The 17,214-nt window shown below is 54.3% G+C and overlaps 1 protein-coding gene across 10 annotated transcripts in view; it reads right to left on the bottom strand.

Annotated features, from left to right (window-relative positions):
• Positions 1 to 17,214, bottom strand: part of LOC113924622 (janus kinase and microtubule-interacting protein 1) — a 251,395-nt gene that overhangs the window by 147,619 nt on the left and 86,562 nt on the right. For 8 of the 10 annotated variants that reach the window (XM_027598636.2, XM_027598634.2, XM_027598644.2 and 5 more), the window contains exons 9-14: positions 10,893 to 11,042; positions 9,564 to 9,692; positions 8,122 to 8,205; positions 5,122 to 5,184; positions 3,330 to 3,428; positions 621 to 722 (exon numbers count right to left, since the gene is read on the bottom strand). In XM_027598636.2, coding sequence (XP_027454437.1) covers positions 621 to 722; positions 3,330 to 3,428; positions 5,122 to 5,184; positions 8,122 to 8,205; positions 9,564 to 9,692; positions 10,893 to 11,042 — 627 coding nt within the window. The remainder of the gene's footprint in view (positions 1 to 620; positions 723 to 3,329; positions 3,429 to 5,121; positions 5,185 to 8,121; positions 8,206 to 9,563; positions 9,693 to 10,892; positions 11,043 to 17,214) is intronic. The other 2 variants (XM_027598640.2, XM_027598643.1) reach the window with 1 other exon arrangement.

The following is a 17,214-nucleotide window of genomic DNA, read 5'->3' as shown; positions in this document are numbered from 1 at the left end:
CAACGTTCATTTTGCGGGAGGCGCCCAGCCCGTGCAGACCGGTCTCTAGCGCCGCGGCCTCGCCCGTCCCGCTCCCGGCAGCTCCTTCGGGGTCGAGGGAGAGAAGGCAGTACCTGCCACTCGCCCGGCCCGCGGAGCTTTCCAGAAAGGCTCGAGGAGTCGCGAGGGTCAGGAGGACCGCAACCCGCAGCCTCGTCTCCCGCCCACTCACTCACTGCGCGAGGCCGTGGGGCGCAGCGCTGCTCTGACGTCACACCCACGCCACGTCACGTCACGTCACGTCGCGTCTCGGGGTGGGTGCTGCAGTTCAGACCTCACGCACGGGAGAGTGCGGCTCGGAGAGCTCGCAGCCCAGAGCTGGGAGGTGGCCAAGCTGGGGTGTGCCCTCAAAGCTGTGTCCTACGGCTCTGCTCTTTTAACATGGGTACAAATAGAGTGACATTGGGTGACCCTCTGAAAAATGAACTCTGGCTTTCAAAATATGGTGGGGGGCCGGGCCATCTCCTTTAACTGCATTCTATGTCTGGCACAAAGGCACAGTCCCCCTTTATGGCTGAGCCTGGCCTTCGAGCGGGCCCCTGGCGGTCGGTTTAGCGGAGGCACCCCCCCAAGCACGCTACCTTAACTCCTTCCTGGTGACAGAACAGCTGGAGAGCGCTGCTGTTGTTCTCGGGGAAGGTGGTGATTTGGAGGTTAAAGGCTGGCGACCTCCGCTCTCTCTCCTGGAGAAAAGATTTGGTTTAAAAACAGAACTTTATTGGATTATTTACCACTTGCCATTTTCCCACGTTACGCAGCAAAAACCAAGGCATTCCAGTTGGCAAAGGTGTTACTAAAAGGCGCACAGACTACCATCTCCTGGTCGGCGAAGGCGCGCGCCGTGGTCCCACCTCTGCAGCGCACTGGATCTCCTGCGGAAATGTGTCTACTTCTTACCTACTCGGCTAGGAAGAAACGGTTAACAAGGTGTCATGTGTTCACCTGCTGCGAGATGGAAACCCAGGAAGCCACAGATCATCATCATTCAGTACTTGGTAAGAACGAGTGCGTGAAATCTCAACAGACAACATAGCCATCAGCCATGGCGTGTCACCTGCCCCGTGTGGCACATCACTCTCTCATTGAATCCTCACAACCCCACGAGGCGGGCATTATTGCTTTCACTTCATAGACAGGGCGGCAGGACCAGGACACAAACCCCCCATTCACTTTTTTTTTTTTTCAAAATAATCTGCTGATTTCGTTTACAGTCTTTTTTTTGAATTGCACCAACATACCAGTGATCATTCTATCCCTGCCTTAGATTGATGGTCTAATCTCCATTACTAAGGAAGGAAAAGTAAGCATTTTCCCAGAAGAGGTGCTTATTAATCAGACGTAAAGTGACATGTTTTTAAAAAGGACAGGAGAAGCCCAATTAATTACAGGGATATATTATATAGATCTGCCTTTAAAACTTGAGCAACGGACAGGCTAGCTTTATGGGAAGGCCAGCAGAGAATACCTTTCTAAATTATACCTTTAAATCAAACTGCTTTTATTTTCTCAAAATTACAGTAAGATAAGCATGCTTTGGACCATTCCTGCAGAATCTAGTGACAGCACCCATTGGTCTCTTTTGTCACTCAACTAAGAAATGTAACCAAATGAGCACTAGCTTGGATGGTGGGACCTACACAGATGCTCTTGGATAAGGTGAATGGAGGGGGGTGTTATTCATTCAGTTGACTTCCCCAAAGCCCAACCTGGCTAACCTGGTCTGAGGCAGTTCAGGGGGAAAAGTTTATTTCTCTTATTAGCCAAGAAGACCAAAATTCACAGTGGTTCCATTCTATGGATGTCTTCCTACCTACAACACTTAAATGGAGTCTCCATAGAAAAGGGGACAACAGAAAGCTATTTTAATATGAACAAAAGTCAGAAAATTGGTTTCTAATGGCTCTGAAGGATGGTGGAGACACGTAAAGAAAATTCTAGCACACTGAGAAATGCTCATGGAAATCTCCTGAGAAAGACGCGTGACAAAGCCCTGGGAAAGGCTTCCTCGCTGGCCGAAGTGTGAACAGGGACCTCGCATGGCTTCCGGCTCCTGCCATGTGAATGGAAGACCCTGTTCACGCTCAAGCAAGAGTTGAGTTGCACGGTAACACTTGGTTTGGAGACATTCAGGCCACAGTCCATGCCAACACGACAAAGGACAAGATGGTAAGTTCTGGTGCAAACAACTTTAACAGAAGCCAGGAGGAGGAAACAGAACAGGAGGGACACCAGTGTCGCAAGGGTGCTGGCTTTCCCTGGGGGATCCGTGCATGCAAAGGCTTCAGCGGAGGGAGAGCGGGGCCGCTCAGGTGCTCAGACAAACAGGTGCTCAGACAAACGAGTCACAAACCTAGGTGATATTTAAAATGTGGATGGTTTTTAAATGGCAACAAACAAAAAAAGGAGATGAAGTTGCATTGCAATACAATGCTAGGCACCCGAGGGCCAGGCTTCAGTGGGAAGCAGTAAACCATCACTATTCTTATGCTGGATCCAACTCTGTACTGGGGACATTACTGAAGGTTTGGAATGTGATGGCTACCCGTGAAAAGCATTCAGGCTCCCTCTGTGCTAATAGCAGTTTTGAGTTGCAGGTTGAGTTACAAACAGTAAGTTTTCGGTCCAGTGCAACCCTGTGTGACACCCAAGCCTGCATTCACTGGACGGGGATTTGGAACAACCATACGGGTTCTCTCAAACGCCTATACAAATACCTCCCTCCTCCCCTGCTTACTTACTTACCTGTGTTTACCTCGGCAAATAGAAAATGGGCCAAACTAGCAGTAAACACACTACAGAGTCAGTTGTGGGCCAGGTCGGGCCCTGCTCTTTCAAAAGGAGAGATTCCCTGCATGCAAGGTCACTTAAAAAGGTGTGTTATTAATTGCAACAGTGCTTCTGTCCGGGTTTGCAGAATGCATACCAGGTGACTATGCATGCAGGAAAGAAGTAGTTATGGAAATGAAACACAAATAAAAAAGGCAAAATATTGCAAAAACAAATTATTTTATTAAGTGCAAAACAAGCCGTAGGCAATAAATAGATTAGCTCTGGTACATGTCCAAAGACTTCGGTGAGCATTCTCTCCAGAACATATTAAGGCAGTGAAATTATTCTGAACATACAGATTTAAAAAAAAAAAAGAAAAAGAAAAAGAAAAGAAAAGAAAACTCTACCACGTCCCTTTACACATGCTGGAGGACATCTGGGAGCTTTTACATGAATTTCAGTTTGGGCTCAAAGAGAAGGTCTGCTCCATTTGAGAGCGCACAACAGATAGAGTCTCTTACTTCGAGCTCCAGCACTCGGAACTCTAGCAGCTCGTTCTGGTCCTTCGCATCTTGCATTTCGTTCTTCAGCTGGCTCTCTTCCATTTCCAGTCTGTAAATCTAGAGCAGACGCACCTGTGGGTTAGCGGGGGGGGGGGGGGGGGGACCGCCGTCTCCACGGAGACGTGGCCTGCTCAGTGCAGATCGGGGCGGGGGGTGCCTGCTCCATCCCTCTGGCTCCAGGCCTGGCCCGGAAGATGGGCTCCTCCATAGACTTGCTGAATAAATGAATGATGGGGAAACTGAGGCATGGAGCCACTAAGTCCCTTCCTGAGGTCAAATGTGAGGGAGGCAGGAGTGCATCATGGGCGCTTCTGATCCCAAAGTCTGTGTGTACTCTTTTTGCGTGCTGTCTCCCCCCCCCCCAGCCGCCAGGGTGATACCCCCTGCCCCCAGCCAGAGTGGGACAAACCACAACAGAAAAGCATACGTTGCTGTCACCCAACCAGAGGGCTCAGGAGAAGGCTCAGCACAAGCAGCTCTCCTGTAGGCACAAGTCTATCTGCTAAGGTGGGCTGCTTGGTCCGACACCCACCGGGAGACCCTGGAAAAGCACCCTAATGGCTCTGTGGCTCAGTTTCTGTCCAAGGAGCATAGAGCTGCCCATCCTCCTCTGGCGGTAGCCAGGACTGACTGAGAGAAGGCACGCCTCCTTATCGAGGGCTTCCGTGAGTCACAGCCACAGGCAGAGGCCTCTCCCTCCTCCTGCCTAGAGAACCAGAGGGGGTTCTCCATTGACGGGGTGCTGCGCCCCAGGGGACATTTGGAAACTGTGTGTTTTCTCCCTGGCTCCTTAAATTTAGTGAGCAGGACCAAGGACACGGAATCTCTCCCCACGCACGGATGTGACCTGGAGGGCAGTGACAGTTCTTGTCCCAGTGCTCCAAATGCTACAGAGAAACACAGGAAAGTGAGCAGCCACACAGCTGGTCAGTGAAGGGCTGGGGCTGGATCAAGCCCCCTCCCAAGAGGGCAAGGCTGGGCTTATCCAGGGTAGGCATTCTAGGATGGTCAAAGCCTAAGGCCTAACCTAGGTCTGTCTGGTTCTGCTAGTATGGAAGGTCTGGACAGAAAGTACACTGGTGGTTGCCGGGGGCTGAGGGGTGGGAAATAAGGAGGGACCAGAAATGGGTACAAGGGACCTTTATGGGAGGCTGGAAATGTTCTAAAACTGCATTGTGGTGATGGCTACACAACCCAGTAAATTTACTAAAATAAAACAACTCTGAATTGTGCACAAATAGGAAAAAAATAAAGCTAAAGTCTTGTCCCAAAGCATTAAATCTACTCCCCAAGCTGTCTCGAGAAAGGTCTAGAAAGTTCCATGACCACAGAAGACAGGCTCAGCTTTGCCGGTGCCGTGGCCTCCAGTCCAGCAACCGAACTATGATGGCCTGAAGGCCTGCTCAGCAACCAGCACCTTCGGTCCCCTCTGGTGGGAGGGGAAGGGCTCTGGAACCCCAAACAATGGCAGAGGTGGGAGGGGGGAAGGGGTAATAGTGACCCTCACTGGGTCTGCAGCGTGGTCTGAGCCAGCTGTGCAGGCCTCGTCCCAGGGGACAGAACGGGGGCCAATGCCTGGGAAGCCCCAGGAATCAGGCTCTGACTCAAGGTAAGGGACAGGTCCCTCCTCTGAGAGCCGGTCAGGAGCCGAGGGCTGCCACGGGGGCGCCTCCATGGGCCTCTGAGGGCCCTGACTGTCCAGGCTCGGTGATTCTCTGAGGGGGCAGTGAGAGGATTGATGCCCACCTACCTTTTCCAGCAAGTCTTGGTTTGTTCTGATGAGCAGCTGCTTCTCTTCAACCCACTTGGAATCCTAAGAAAAAGCACTAAATATGTTCACGCTCCTTGAAGCAAACAGGCAGCTAAAGAGCAAAGGTGGTGTCGGTGACCAAAAGGCAATAGAACACTCTATGGAAAGGTCAGAGAAAGGGACAGCAGCTGGAAAGACTTCATGGTCCCTCTAAACTGCGACACCCAAAAAAGAGAGCCGGCAGGTTTGTGGGGTGTCCCTTCCCCACGGCTCACACCCCCTGAAAGCACACAGAGTCCGCGCTGTGAGTATTCTGGATGGGAAAGCAGCTGCAGAGGGACTGAATCGGCCCTGCAGACCCGCTCCGGCTCGCTCACCACGGCCCGTGGGCTGGCGCCCAGGCCACACCCCGAGGGTCTGCCCCTCACCCACGGACCTGGCATCACGGGGACGTGCTTCTGTGCCTTCTGGCCCCGCTGCCCGTGATGCCCTGACGGCATTTCTTTGCCTGGTCAGGTCCCATCCAGGGAAGTCCTGTGAGCACGGGGCACCAGGCCTCTGTTTCCACCATGGCACCCCCAGCGCCTAGCACAGGGCCTGGTATACAGCTGGTGCTCAGTAAATCCTGGAGGATGGATACATGGATAAAGGAATAGGTGAAAGAACTTCCTTCTTCCTTTCTCTCAGCTCTGGTGGCCTCCTGGGCTTCCTTCTACCAACATTCATCCCCCTGTGTTGTCCCTGGGTTGACAAGTGTAGGCCCCACAAGGCTGTGAGTCCCTGTGAGGACCAAGCCATGTTCCACTCATCTTTTTGCCTGGAGCAGACTGCCTGCAGCCGTCCCGCCCATCTGCATGCACATGACCCTTTGCAATGTGACTTTGCAGCTCCTTCCAATGAGACGTGATGGCTACTTCTCCAACCCTGAAGCGGGGCATGCTGTGGCGTGCGTTGGCTCCTGGACATTCGCAAATGGGACTCGAGCAGAGGCTTGGAACATGCTTGTGCATTGAGGCCTCCCCTTTCTTCCTCTCCCCAGACTGCGAGGCAAAGAAGCCAGGTTAGCTTCCTTGAGAATAAGAGGCCACAAGAGAGATCTGGCCAACAGCAGGTGCCCATGCCCAGACAGGAGGGAGAGGCCGTTTCAGGCCACCGAGGCCCAGCTGATGTGTTGGCAAAGAATGACCCCAGGTGAGACCAGCAGAAGAACCACACAGCTGGGTCTAGCCCAACCTGCTGACCCACGGGACTGTGAGCAAGTAAAATTTTTGTTGTTTTAAACAACTAAGTTTTGGGGTTGTTGGTTACACAGTGATAGCTAACTGCCGCATTATCCCTGCACACCGAGCACAAAACTCGGTATAGGGTGAGGGCTCTGGTGGCTGCTCCCTCAACAAATGGCCATTTGTTTTGTCCCAAACTGGACCTTCCATTCAGCAGGTGCTGAGGGCAGAACCGGCCCACAAACATAGGGCGAGCACCCTCGGGTGGGGACGGAACTTAGTCGAAGACAACGGTCAGGCGTCACGTGAGCTCAGCCTGCAAGAGGGGCCGAGGTCAGTGGCAGGTAGAACAGGAATTTGAGAACAGCCTTCTCTCCCACCTGGACTCTTCCCTGGCTGCTTCCTTCTCCCCACTTCTGCTTCCCCAGTGCGTGAAGTACGATTACTACCCCGTTTTAAAGATGAGGAAAAGAGACAACGTCAGTTGTGCGGGTCACGTAACACATCAGGCAAGCCAGTCCCAGAGCGTGTGCTCTTCACCCCTCCCCTGCCTCTGTGGAGCGTTCCAGACCACAGTTACAGAAGCAGTACCCAGGGATTGGCCACTCGCTGGCTCCGTCCGTGCCCAGAGCATCCTGGTCACCACTACCCGAGCCCTCGTCCCACTAACTGGACATGAGGCCGAGTTCGTTCTAACCACCTGTTCAGAACCCCGGATACCACCTTCCCTGAACACCCACCCCCAGGCCCCGTGTGCCAGCCGAGGACCTCGGGAAACCCTCGCCAGCCCTCCTCAGCCCCCACAGCCTGCCTGTGCACCGGGACAGTGGTGCCACCAGACTCCACCCACCACCACACAGCCCTCGGCACCCTCACCGTGAGGTGTGAGGGGGGCCCTGTGACCGTTTGGGAGAAAGGCGCCAGAGGCAGCAAACCCGCCTTCTCCTGCCCTCTGCAGAGGAGGGTGCACCGTGGATGGGGCGGTTCCCAGATGGCGGTGCCTCCGGCACAGGATCCCTGAGTGACCCCCGGAGTGGGCAACCCCTGCCTCCAAGAGAGACAGGCGGTGTACTGAGCGGGAAATAAACCTCACTGTGCTAAGCCGCTGAGAAGTTCCAGCTACCTCTTACCACAGAGAGAACAGCTGACCTGCACTGACCCCAGGTGGGCACTGCCTTTGGATGTTTCCCTCTGAGAGGCTGGACCACCATCCAGAGCCCCCTCCATGCTCTGCCCCAGCCCAGGGCACAGGTCTGGGCCTGGGCTTTGCCTCCGTACTGTGTCCTGCCGTCAGCCTGGCCTTGTCAGCTCAGAGAATGTACACATGGAGGCGACTCGACTCCTGAGAAACTCAAGGGCCGGGATTTCCCGGGACAGAGTCACACACAGCCTGGAATCCTGAAGCATGGGCTGAGGGGCCAGTTCATTTTCACAATTAAACCCTTATTGATAAATGATGACAGCTTTCCTTCAGATTCAAGTCAAAAAGGATTCTGGTCACCACTTTGCTTTCTGAATTGTCTCCTGCTTTCATGCACTTGGCCAACAATGAAAAAGCCAAGTTAGAATTTCATAACGTGTTTTGGTTTTTTAAAACCCTGCAAATAGGCACCTCAGCTAGGATATTCTCGCCTGGGTTTGACCTGGGTGTTTTTTTCTCTAACGTCTCTGGAGCAAACAACTCAGACCCATAAAGGGGGGACCCCCTCGGCACCAAGGCCACAGCGACACCACAAGGGGACAGACGTGCAAAAACCCCACAATCACTCCTGCTCACCTGTCCCTTCTCAACCAGTAACTTCTCCAAGTCTTCGATTTTGGCCTGACACCTCAGCAGGTCAGCTTGGAGCTGTTCCCGAGTCTGGAACGAAAAGGATCAAAAAGTGAGCAGGTCACCGGGAATGGGTGACAGAGGAGCAGCAAGGACCGTGCTGTAATCCAGGCCTTGGAAGCACATCCATGCACGGGTTCGAAGGTGGCCTACCCGGCTGCACATATACGGTTTTTAAGAATGGAAGGGTCTTGAGAGGTTAGTGTCTCTAACCCCCTCGATGTTACAGATAATGACTTGCAAGCCTGGAGCAGGGGTCAGCGTCTTCGAGGGGGTGAGTGAGCCAGAGGCCAGGCGTGTCAGGGTTCCCCATCCTGGCTTTCTGATCAATTTAGTGGTTGCCTTCACCAACACTACCAGGCATGTTTCGTGGGCCCTTGATTGCCTGCAGTAAGGGCTGAAAGCCAAAACACCTCAAGGACCAGGCAGGTGTGTGAGTCAGGGAAGCCGACTGCGTGTGGGGGTATGAGGGGGCGGGGAGGACTGGCATACAGCCCATCTCAAGGGAAATCACCACCTGGCTGCAGCCAAAGCTGCTACCACGTGGAACGGGAAGCCGGCTGCTGCCAGGCTGAGCGTGTTTTGAGCTGCCAAGAGAGGTCAGGAACCTGGATTTCTATGTGAAATCTCTTGATGTTTAAATGTTGGCAACTAGATGAAACATTTAATAAAAACCACATGATTCAGCCGGAACTATGCCCAGTCCTTTACCTCCTCTGACCTATATAGGTTATAGGCTGAACCCTTTATTGTGGCACAAAAAGCTTCCCTCCCCACCAGCCTCATCTGCCACCTCCGACCTCATGGGGCTGTTGCAGGAATGAGATCGGGAACGTGCTGACAGCAATGGTGTGCTCTCTGGGTGTCCCCTCCCTTTCAGAAGGAAGCGCAGGCACCTGCTGCTCTCTGTGACTCCCGAAGGTGGGGTAAGGGCCAGTGAGTGGAAGTTACTGGAAGGCAGAGCTCAGCCCAACACAATGGCGGGCACGGCCCAGACCTGGGGGGCCAGCAGGGACTGGAGTGCCTTGAGGGAGCACCCCCCCCAACAATCCCTGCATGGGCTCTGTGGGGCGTTCACAGCCTGGGAGGAGGAGGAGGGTGAAGTCCACAAGGCCACCACATCTGTGATTTTGTCACTGAGTCCTAAAGTCTGAATGCATTCCTACAAACAGATGGCACACATGATGTGTGCTAGACAACAGTATCGTTTCTTCCAGCAAGTCCTGCCGTCACACTGAGGATGGCGAGATAGCACCTGTGGGGTCTGCCAAGGCTTTGTTAGGTGCCCCCCAACACCTCTCAGAATCCCCTCCAAGTGTCACAGGCAAGGCATGGAGACCCCGGCGGTCCACCCAGCCCCTTGTGGCCGTTGGGCCTGCGACACTCACCCGGGCCTCTCTCTCGGCATCCAGCGTCCCCCCGACCTGCTCCTGAAGCAGGGCATAGGCCCGCTGCAGGGCCTGGTACTCCCTGGTCAGCTGACAGAACCTCAGGTCGGCCTCCTCCCTGGTTGTTGTCTTAGCGTCATGGAGAAGAAAGACATAAGGAAGCACGTGACTTGGTGTGGCTCCGAGTGCCGGGGTCCACTGAGACAGAAACACACATCCAGCCCTCACAGCCGTGGCCAGTAATTACTTAGGGAACTGGTCACTGCCAGGATGTCACCGGGGCCCTGGAGTGACAGGCTGCGGAGGGGGGATGCTGTCCCAATCAACGGCACCCTTCCCGGGAACTCATGGAACCCCGGGGGGATCCTTGAGTCGCGGGCAAGGGAGAAAGGGCAAGAGCGCCCCGGAGCCAGCCCCTTCCACCAGCACTTCTCACTCTGGCAATTTCTCCGCAGGAGACAACCCCCTAGGAAGGCAGAGGTACAGTACTGGATGGGCACTGGAGCATCGTTTGTAGTCATGAGAAGTGGGAACCACCCGTTATGCGGGACCTGTCACATTAAATGCGTCCATGTGAGACGTCCCCTGCTCTCACGAGAGATGGGGATGTGAACACGGTGTTTGGTGCCCAGAGCTGCCTGTTACATCCTGTTGGTCACATGTGTCTGGTATGACCACGTTTTACTCGGGTTTCCTAAGAGAATTCAGCTGGGGGGTGCGCGGGTGGGCAAGGACCACACTGCCCTTTGCACCTTCGTGAGCCCAGCTCACTCAGTGGAACCTGGATGTGCTCGATGATTGGGAAACGTCAGGGTGGTGACTCGGCGGGAGAGGGCTTCCGGTGGTTTTTACCACCCTCTGCACTTGCCAGCACCCTGTGGTTTCTCTCCTGCGTGACGTCATCTTCTTAATGAAAAGGCAGTTCATGCTATTGCCACTAGGTGGTGTGCCTGTGTGTGCGTGCACCTGTGCATGTGCACGTGTGTGCGCATGTATGCATGCGTGTGTGTTCCTGTGTGCGTGCGCATGTGCCTGTGCATGCGCACGCGCACAGGGGGGCCAGGGACAGCCCACCACGCAGCAAGTTTAATTGAAAAGATAACAGCAAGGCGACAACAGATTTCCTTTGTGAGATCAGCACTGGGGAAAGGAAGGGACGGCCACATGCTGCTAGCACCCCCCCCCCCCCCCGCCATTCGGGAGTCCCGCCCAGTGGAGGGCCACCTGCCCTCGGGGCTACGGGTTGTGATGACACAGGCCCTCCAGGCTTAGATCTTTAGGTGGGGGAGCGGCGGGCGGCTGTCGGGTGCCGGAGGTGCCCCCACACACCTCAGATGTGGGGTTGCTTACATCGTCCAAGTCTTCCTCCGGCGTGGCTGGGGCCCTGTCCGTCCTGTCTGTGTTGCAGGATGTTTCTGACAATGTCTCCGAGTCCACGGATTCCTCATCAAATCCAAAAAATGTCTCCACAACATGCTTCTAGGAATGTTAAGTCAATGTGCATGACATCAGGAACAGACTCAGAATTGCTGAGTTCCCCTCCTGCACACCCCAGCCCATCACCCCCAGGGCACAGGGGTGACTACACACATCTGAGCCCCAAAAGCATCCCAAGAGGCGGTTGGTGGGGTTCCTGATGGACTGGGTGGGAGAGGAGGTCAGAGTGCACTGGCCTGACCCTGGCTCCTTCTGCAGCCACTTAGCCCCTCTGAGCACCAGCTTCCTTTTCCGTCAGACAGACATGGCATCCCTCCACCTCACCCAAGAGCAAGGTTATGTGTGTACTGTGCCTGGCATGCTGACCCTTGATGGGCAGCATGTGTGTCCTACTAAGGAGGGGCAGCCGGGCCACGTGAGATGTCTCATTCTACGCACCAGACACAGGGAAAGGTTAAAGGGGCAGAGGGCCCACAGATGGACCTCAGGCTCTGACTGGCTAGGTGAGCGTGTGGTCCAGGTCCTCAACTGGTCCTGCACTAAAAGGCAATTTTTGTTTAACTTTTAATTACAGAAAACTTGGAACACTCATAAAATTAGAAGGAACAGTGTAAGGGACGCTCGTGCACCAATCACTCAGAGGCAATGTTAACGCTCGGTGTGCCGGCTTCCTGGTTAGCCTACCCAGCACTTCTCCCACCCCAAATACCATGATATATGGGGCTTCACTGAGCCATTCACGCATACATTCCTGCATTCGTTCAGGAAACACTCGACTGAGCACTTTCTATGGGTCAGACACTGGATGAGGCCTGAGGAACACAACATGATTAAAACCAGGCATGCTCTCCCCCACAAGGAGCTTGGGTCCCCTGGGAACTGCAGACATTAACCGACAATCACCAGATCAATTTCCCTTGTTTTAGGAACATTGGCCTTTTTTCCCTCTAAAATAGCCCCGGAGAAAGATTTTTATTTCTGTTTACAATCAAGGAATGCTTTTCATGACCATGAGGAAAGAACCATAACTAAATCCAGAGTCAGGCCCCAGGCTCCCACTGGTTCATCCAGAACCTAGCTCCTCCCAGAGCCCCCTCCCCACTCTTCATCCCACAGAGGGATCAGCGCTCATCCTGCACATTGAGGGCACCCCCCCACACACTCTGCTTGTTGAAGCTGGCATATGTCTGCACTCGCAGGAGCCCACATGTAAAAGAAATATGGTTGCAACCATAATTAATAACATAATTAAGAAAGAATTCAGCCATCAGGAAGGGAGAGGGAGACAGAGTGACTACTCTGTCCTCTTGTAGAGCTAGAGTTTCTGGAGAGGTTTTGCTGGAGGCACCCAGGAGGACAGGGGTTTGCTCATGAGGGGTGAGATTTGGGCTTTTGTATTCCCCACCATGGCCCAGAGCCTGGCACACTCAATAAATACTGGTTCTCAAATGCATATTTGTGAATGTGTCTTTGTTAATGAACTCAAAGCTAAACTAACTTGTTTGCCCACAAAGAGTTTTAGGCTTGCACTGACAGCCCCTCCCCTCGTTCACGCAGCTAGCACCAGCTGGGCAGGCACCTGGTCACACACCCCAGGTGAGTTTAGGAGGTAGAACCGTGGGGACCGGGGCACCCGGGTGGCTCAGTCGCTAAGCGTCTGCCTTTGGCTCAGGTCATGATCCCGGGGTCCTGGGATCGAGCCCTGCGTCGGGCTCCCTGCTCGGCGGGAAGCCCGCTTCTCCCTCTCCCACTCCCCCTGCTTGTGTTCCTGCTCTCGCTGTCTCTCTCTCTGTCAAAGAAATAAATAAAATCTTAAAAAAAAAAAAAAAACCGTGGGGACCTATTAGGCTCTGTCGATTTCAAATGATTCCTTCTCTCCAAGTAGAAGCTGGGGACAGTCATATATGCTCCCATCTCCTCTTCAGAGGAGAGACCTCGCTTGAATTCAGGTATCGAAAACTCTCCAGATGATTTCCAGGGAGCAGTGAGCGGCGGTGACATCCTGATGATGATGGCACCTTCAGGAGCGACAGCTATACAGCACCCAAAGCTCCTCTGCACACACACGCACCTCACCTCCCCGAGCTCCAGGCTCCTCATTTTTCTGGGCGGCCATTCACCCACCTTATTTCTTGTAAACACTGCTAACCGCGAGGCCTCCGGGACAGGACCGTTTGGGGCGGTGCCGGCGGGCAGCCGCGACGCGCACGGACAGAGCTCCAGGAACCCTCCCGCCACGCTCTCTCCAACACCCCCTGTCAGCGTCCTGGACCATTCTGGGGGCTAACGACTCATTACCCAGGATGATCCACTTCTTGAAACCTCTCGGGGTGGCTAGTTAGGTCCTCCCTCACCGAGCCCTAATACAACATCACGACAGATGTTGCCAATGTACGTTTAAAGTAGCACTGCCTTTGTCGACAGCCTATCCGCAGACCCAAGTGGAGCCCCATGAAGTCCAATATGGCCCTGGAGACCAAGACTCCGGGGAAGCATGCTGCAGTGCGGGAGGTGGGACAGAGCTCTGATGGGGCATCAAGCAGAAAAGGACCACTCCCATTATGTCCCTCTCCCAACAGGAGGTGAATCCGCAGACCCCCGGCACCCACAACACCCCCCCAAGGCAACGAGTGGCCTAAGAACCCCCACAACCTTGTACAACACACGGGTTGGGTTAGTTTGTTTCCTCGAAGGGTTAGTTTTTTCATTATAGGGGAAGCCGAAATACACCACAGAGATATATGCCTTTGTTAATAAAAGCAAGATAGAAAAGACATTCTCCACACTTAAAGCGAAAATCTGGGGCTGTCTTCTTTGAGGCCATTGCCACCTCCCCCTGACGCCGCATTTTCAAAATCAATGTCAAATAGCACCTGCCTCCGCGGAAGGACAGAATCACCTAGAAAACACTGCTTCCTCGAACACTCGGCTCTTTAAGAAAGAGTCGAGCACTGGGGCAACTGTGGGTTCCCAGAGTTGTCCACCTTTCTCAGAGTCCCTGGGCATTTATTTCCCAGGAAAAGCCTCGGCTCCTGGCCGCACACCTTCTGGGGGCTCGCTCCTCCAGATTTCCATCTTCTTTACCCCCAGAGTCCTGCCTTGCCCACTCCTTTTTATAAACCAATCCAAATGTTTAAGATGCTGCTGGGGCAAAAATGAAAAACAAACGTGTCTACTCCGTTTACACCTGGAACGGACAGAGGTGCTCCTTCTCAGCAGATGGAAAGGCCCCGAGGGGAAGAGAGGTACCTCCGAAATAAATCACCCTCCATGGACTGCAGCCTCCGAGCCCCCTCGCTCCTGCCTGCCCACGTCCCTTCGGACAGCCGCCCGTGTGGCAGGGGCTCCCCAGCCCGGGGCTGCGTCCTTTCTCAGAACCGCCAACAGTCGCCCAGAGCCGGCTGCTTACCTTCATGCTTATAGGTCATCTCCTGGCAGCCGGAAAAGTACAGACACACCAGGGCACAGAGACAGAGAAAGAAGGAGAAGTACAACACAAAGAGAATGTACTCCATCGCGGGGCGCAGAGGCAGAGCCCGCTAGCCGGCGTGCGCCCGGAGAGCCCAGAGCAGCCTCTCTGGCACCCGCTCTCAGGCCTCTCTCCAGTGCTAGGGGGAAGCACCACTTCTCCCCTGGAACATTCTCCTCCCCTCCACCACACCCAGCCCACTGTGTCGGAGGCTTCCCGCCCACTCCCGTGCCTGCAGCTCTGTGATCAGCCTCCGGCGGCCAGCTCGAGGGCAGATCCGGGGGCTGAGAGCAGCTGGTTTCCCAGGCCTGGGCTGGCACCGTCGGCACCCAGGACAGCTTCCGCACCGGTGCATTCTCTGGGGACCGCCCTCCTGGCGCTGCCCTGCCACAGGCCCTGGGTCCCTGGACAAGCGCAAGGTCCCTGGGAACAGCGGTAGCAACGGTGACGCGGGGAGAGCTTTCTTCAGGCCCAGAGCCAAAACCCAGGAGGTGCCTCCCGCCACGTGTGCTTGGGCAAGTTCTCTGTCCGTCCCCCAAGCACCCCACATGCACCCCGGACTAGCTAAACTCATGGGCTTCTCAGCAGTCTGTCCTTCACCTATTTTATTTATACAGACTGACCAAACCAGGATCCACACCTGGGGTGCCCACAGGAGAAGGCGTTTCTTGGAGAAGCTTCTCTTAGCAGAGCAGCAAAAGTAAGATCCCGCACATTGGAAAAAATAGATAGATAATACCATTAAAAAGGAAAACTGCTATACTTGGAAAGATATTCACACCATATTAAAAGGCAAAGGACCACCACAAAAAGAAAAATATAGACAATCAGGTTCATATGTATATTTCAATTGTAATAATGCTTGATACTCTGCTCCTCCCAAAGTATCCATGATATGAGCTATGTAACCACATCATAGCGCCCACTAAGCCTTTCACTCATGTTTCCAAATGAGCTCCCCTCCTCCACCCAGGCTGAGTTGGGACTAGCTCAGGAATGGGCCTGTAACCAACCTGAGCCAAGGAGCACCAGCCCTGGGACTTTTGCTGGGGCCACTGAGGAGAGATGCCCTCCTGCCACAGAAGTTGCTAGGCAGGTGTAATGCCAGCTTACAGCTGCTGAAGCCAATCGGGGCGCCACATGGGGAGAGCCTGCCTGAGAAAGAGGCCAGCCCATGGGGAAAGCAGAGTAGAAAGGGAGAGAGACAGGTTCCGGGCAATATTGTGTAAGCATCTGGATCCAGCTATGCCTGCAACCAGCTACCTCTAGACTTCTCAGCTATATAAATTCCTTTCCTTTCTTAAATGACTTTGAGTTTCTGACACTCACAGTAAAAAGAATCTTGGCTAATGGGGGAAGGGGAGATAATCCTAGAAATTATGCTATCTGCAAGCTGTTGAGTTTGCTCAGAGGCTGGCTGGTGACAGAGCTGTGGGGAAGGACAGCCCAGGAACGAAGTCCAGTGGAAAAAACCCTACAGAGAAAATAAGATTCCTTTAGCCACTTAGAAATGGAAAGCGTGGCACATGACGACAAATGCCCAGGAGCCCCAGCCACGGAAGGTGGTGTGCCCTGGCTTCTGTTCCAAACCAACTGCCACCACAGAGCTGCAGGCTTGGCCTTGGGGGGCACAAGGTCAAGTTTGGATAGCCCCCAAGCGCCTGATGAGAATGGACGCAGGAGCCCCTGCAGGGTGCAGGAGGACCATGAGTGACCTGCCAGAAGGGATCTGCCCAGGCATCAGCTGCTTCCTGGTGACAGCAGCCCCAGGGGCCATTTTGGGACGAGGGGCCCCCGGTACTGACACTTGGGCCCCAGGAAGGGCGGTTCTTCCCACGGCGCTCTGATGTTTCTCAGCGATCTTCCCAGCCTCTCGCGAATGATGGCTAGCTACTGTCTAAAGGGCGTCGAGAGCTCACCTCGCTATTACCTGAGACGGCCTCTCTTTTGAAAAAGGTGACATGAATAAGAACCAGGGAAGTGAAGCGCAGGGCCTGGGAATCTGCATTCAGCAGACCTGCCAAAGGAAAGCTACTGATGTAAGGGGAAGGGAGAAGGAAAAATCATAATTTATGGATCCCTGACTACATGCCAGGCACAGAGCCAGATGCTCTGTTTGGACTCCTGGATGGGACAATCATGGTGAGAGCCAGGAAACAGTCTCCCCGAGGTCAATGCCACATGGCCAGGAGCCAGACCTCTCACGCGGCTGCCAGGCTACAGGGTCTCAGCCTCTCCCCAGATCCCAGCCCCACTTTAACCAAGGCGCGTGAGCCAACCGTGCTGACTTTAGCCATGCTCATGTGCTCGGCTCTCTACTGAGACACAATTCCATGTTGCTGGACAGCAAGTTTTCAGAAAGCAAACCCGCCGCCCACCCCAAAGCAGAGGCTCTGTTTAGGTTCATCTGTGATGCCAGTCCTTCTGCAGAGCAAGCCCGCCCTCCCCACACGGGGTCTGGAGAACCGCTCGGGGTTCTCTCCTGCTACTCCCTGTGGGGGGCCGAACGAGCAGCGTCCTGGGGCAGAGACGCCCACACCAGTCCTATCCCCAGAAGCACAGTGAGACAGGGTCAGCGGCCCTCAGGGTGTGAAGGTCCCCCTGGGATGAGGGCATCGCGGCTCTGCCATCCCTGCAAATGTAGCAGATTGGGGTGTGGGCGTGAAACTGGAGAAGCCCCTGCCAGGGGAAATGCAGAGTCCAGGGACTTCCAGAAAATTCCGGCACAAAAAATTGGGGCAAACA

Source organism: Zalophus californianus, chromosome 2 (genome assembly GCF_009762305.2).
Source record: "Zalophus californianus isolate mZalCal1 chromosome 2, mZalCal1.pri.v2, whole genome shotgun sequence".
In the NCBI taxonomy this organism is placed as follows: domain Eukaryota; kingdom Metazoa; phylum Chordata; class Mammalia; order Carnivora; family Otariidae; genus Zalophus; species Zalophus californianus.
This window is presented reverse-complemented; position numbering and strand designations above follow the sequence as displayed.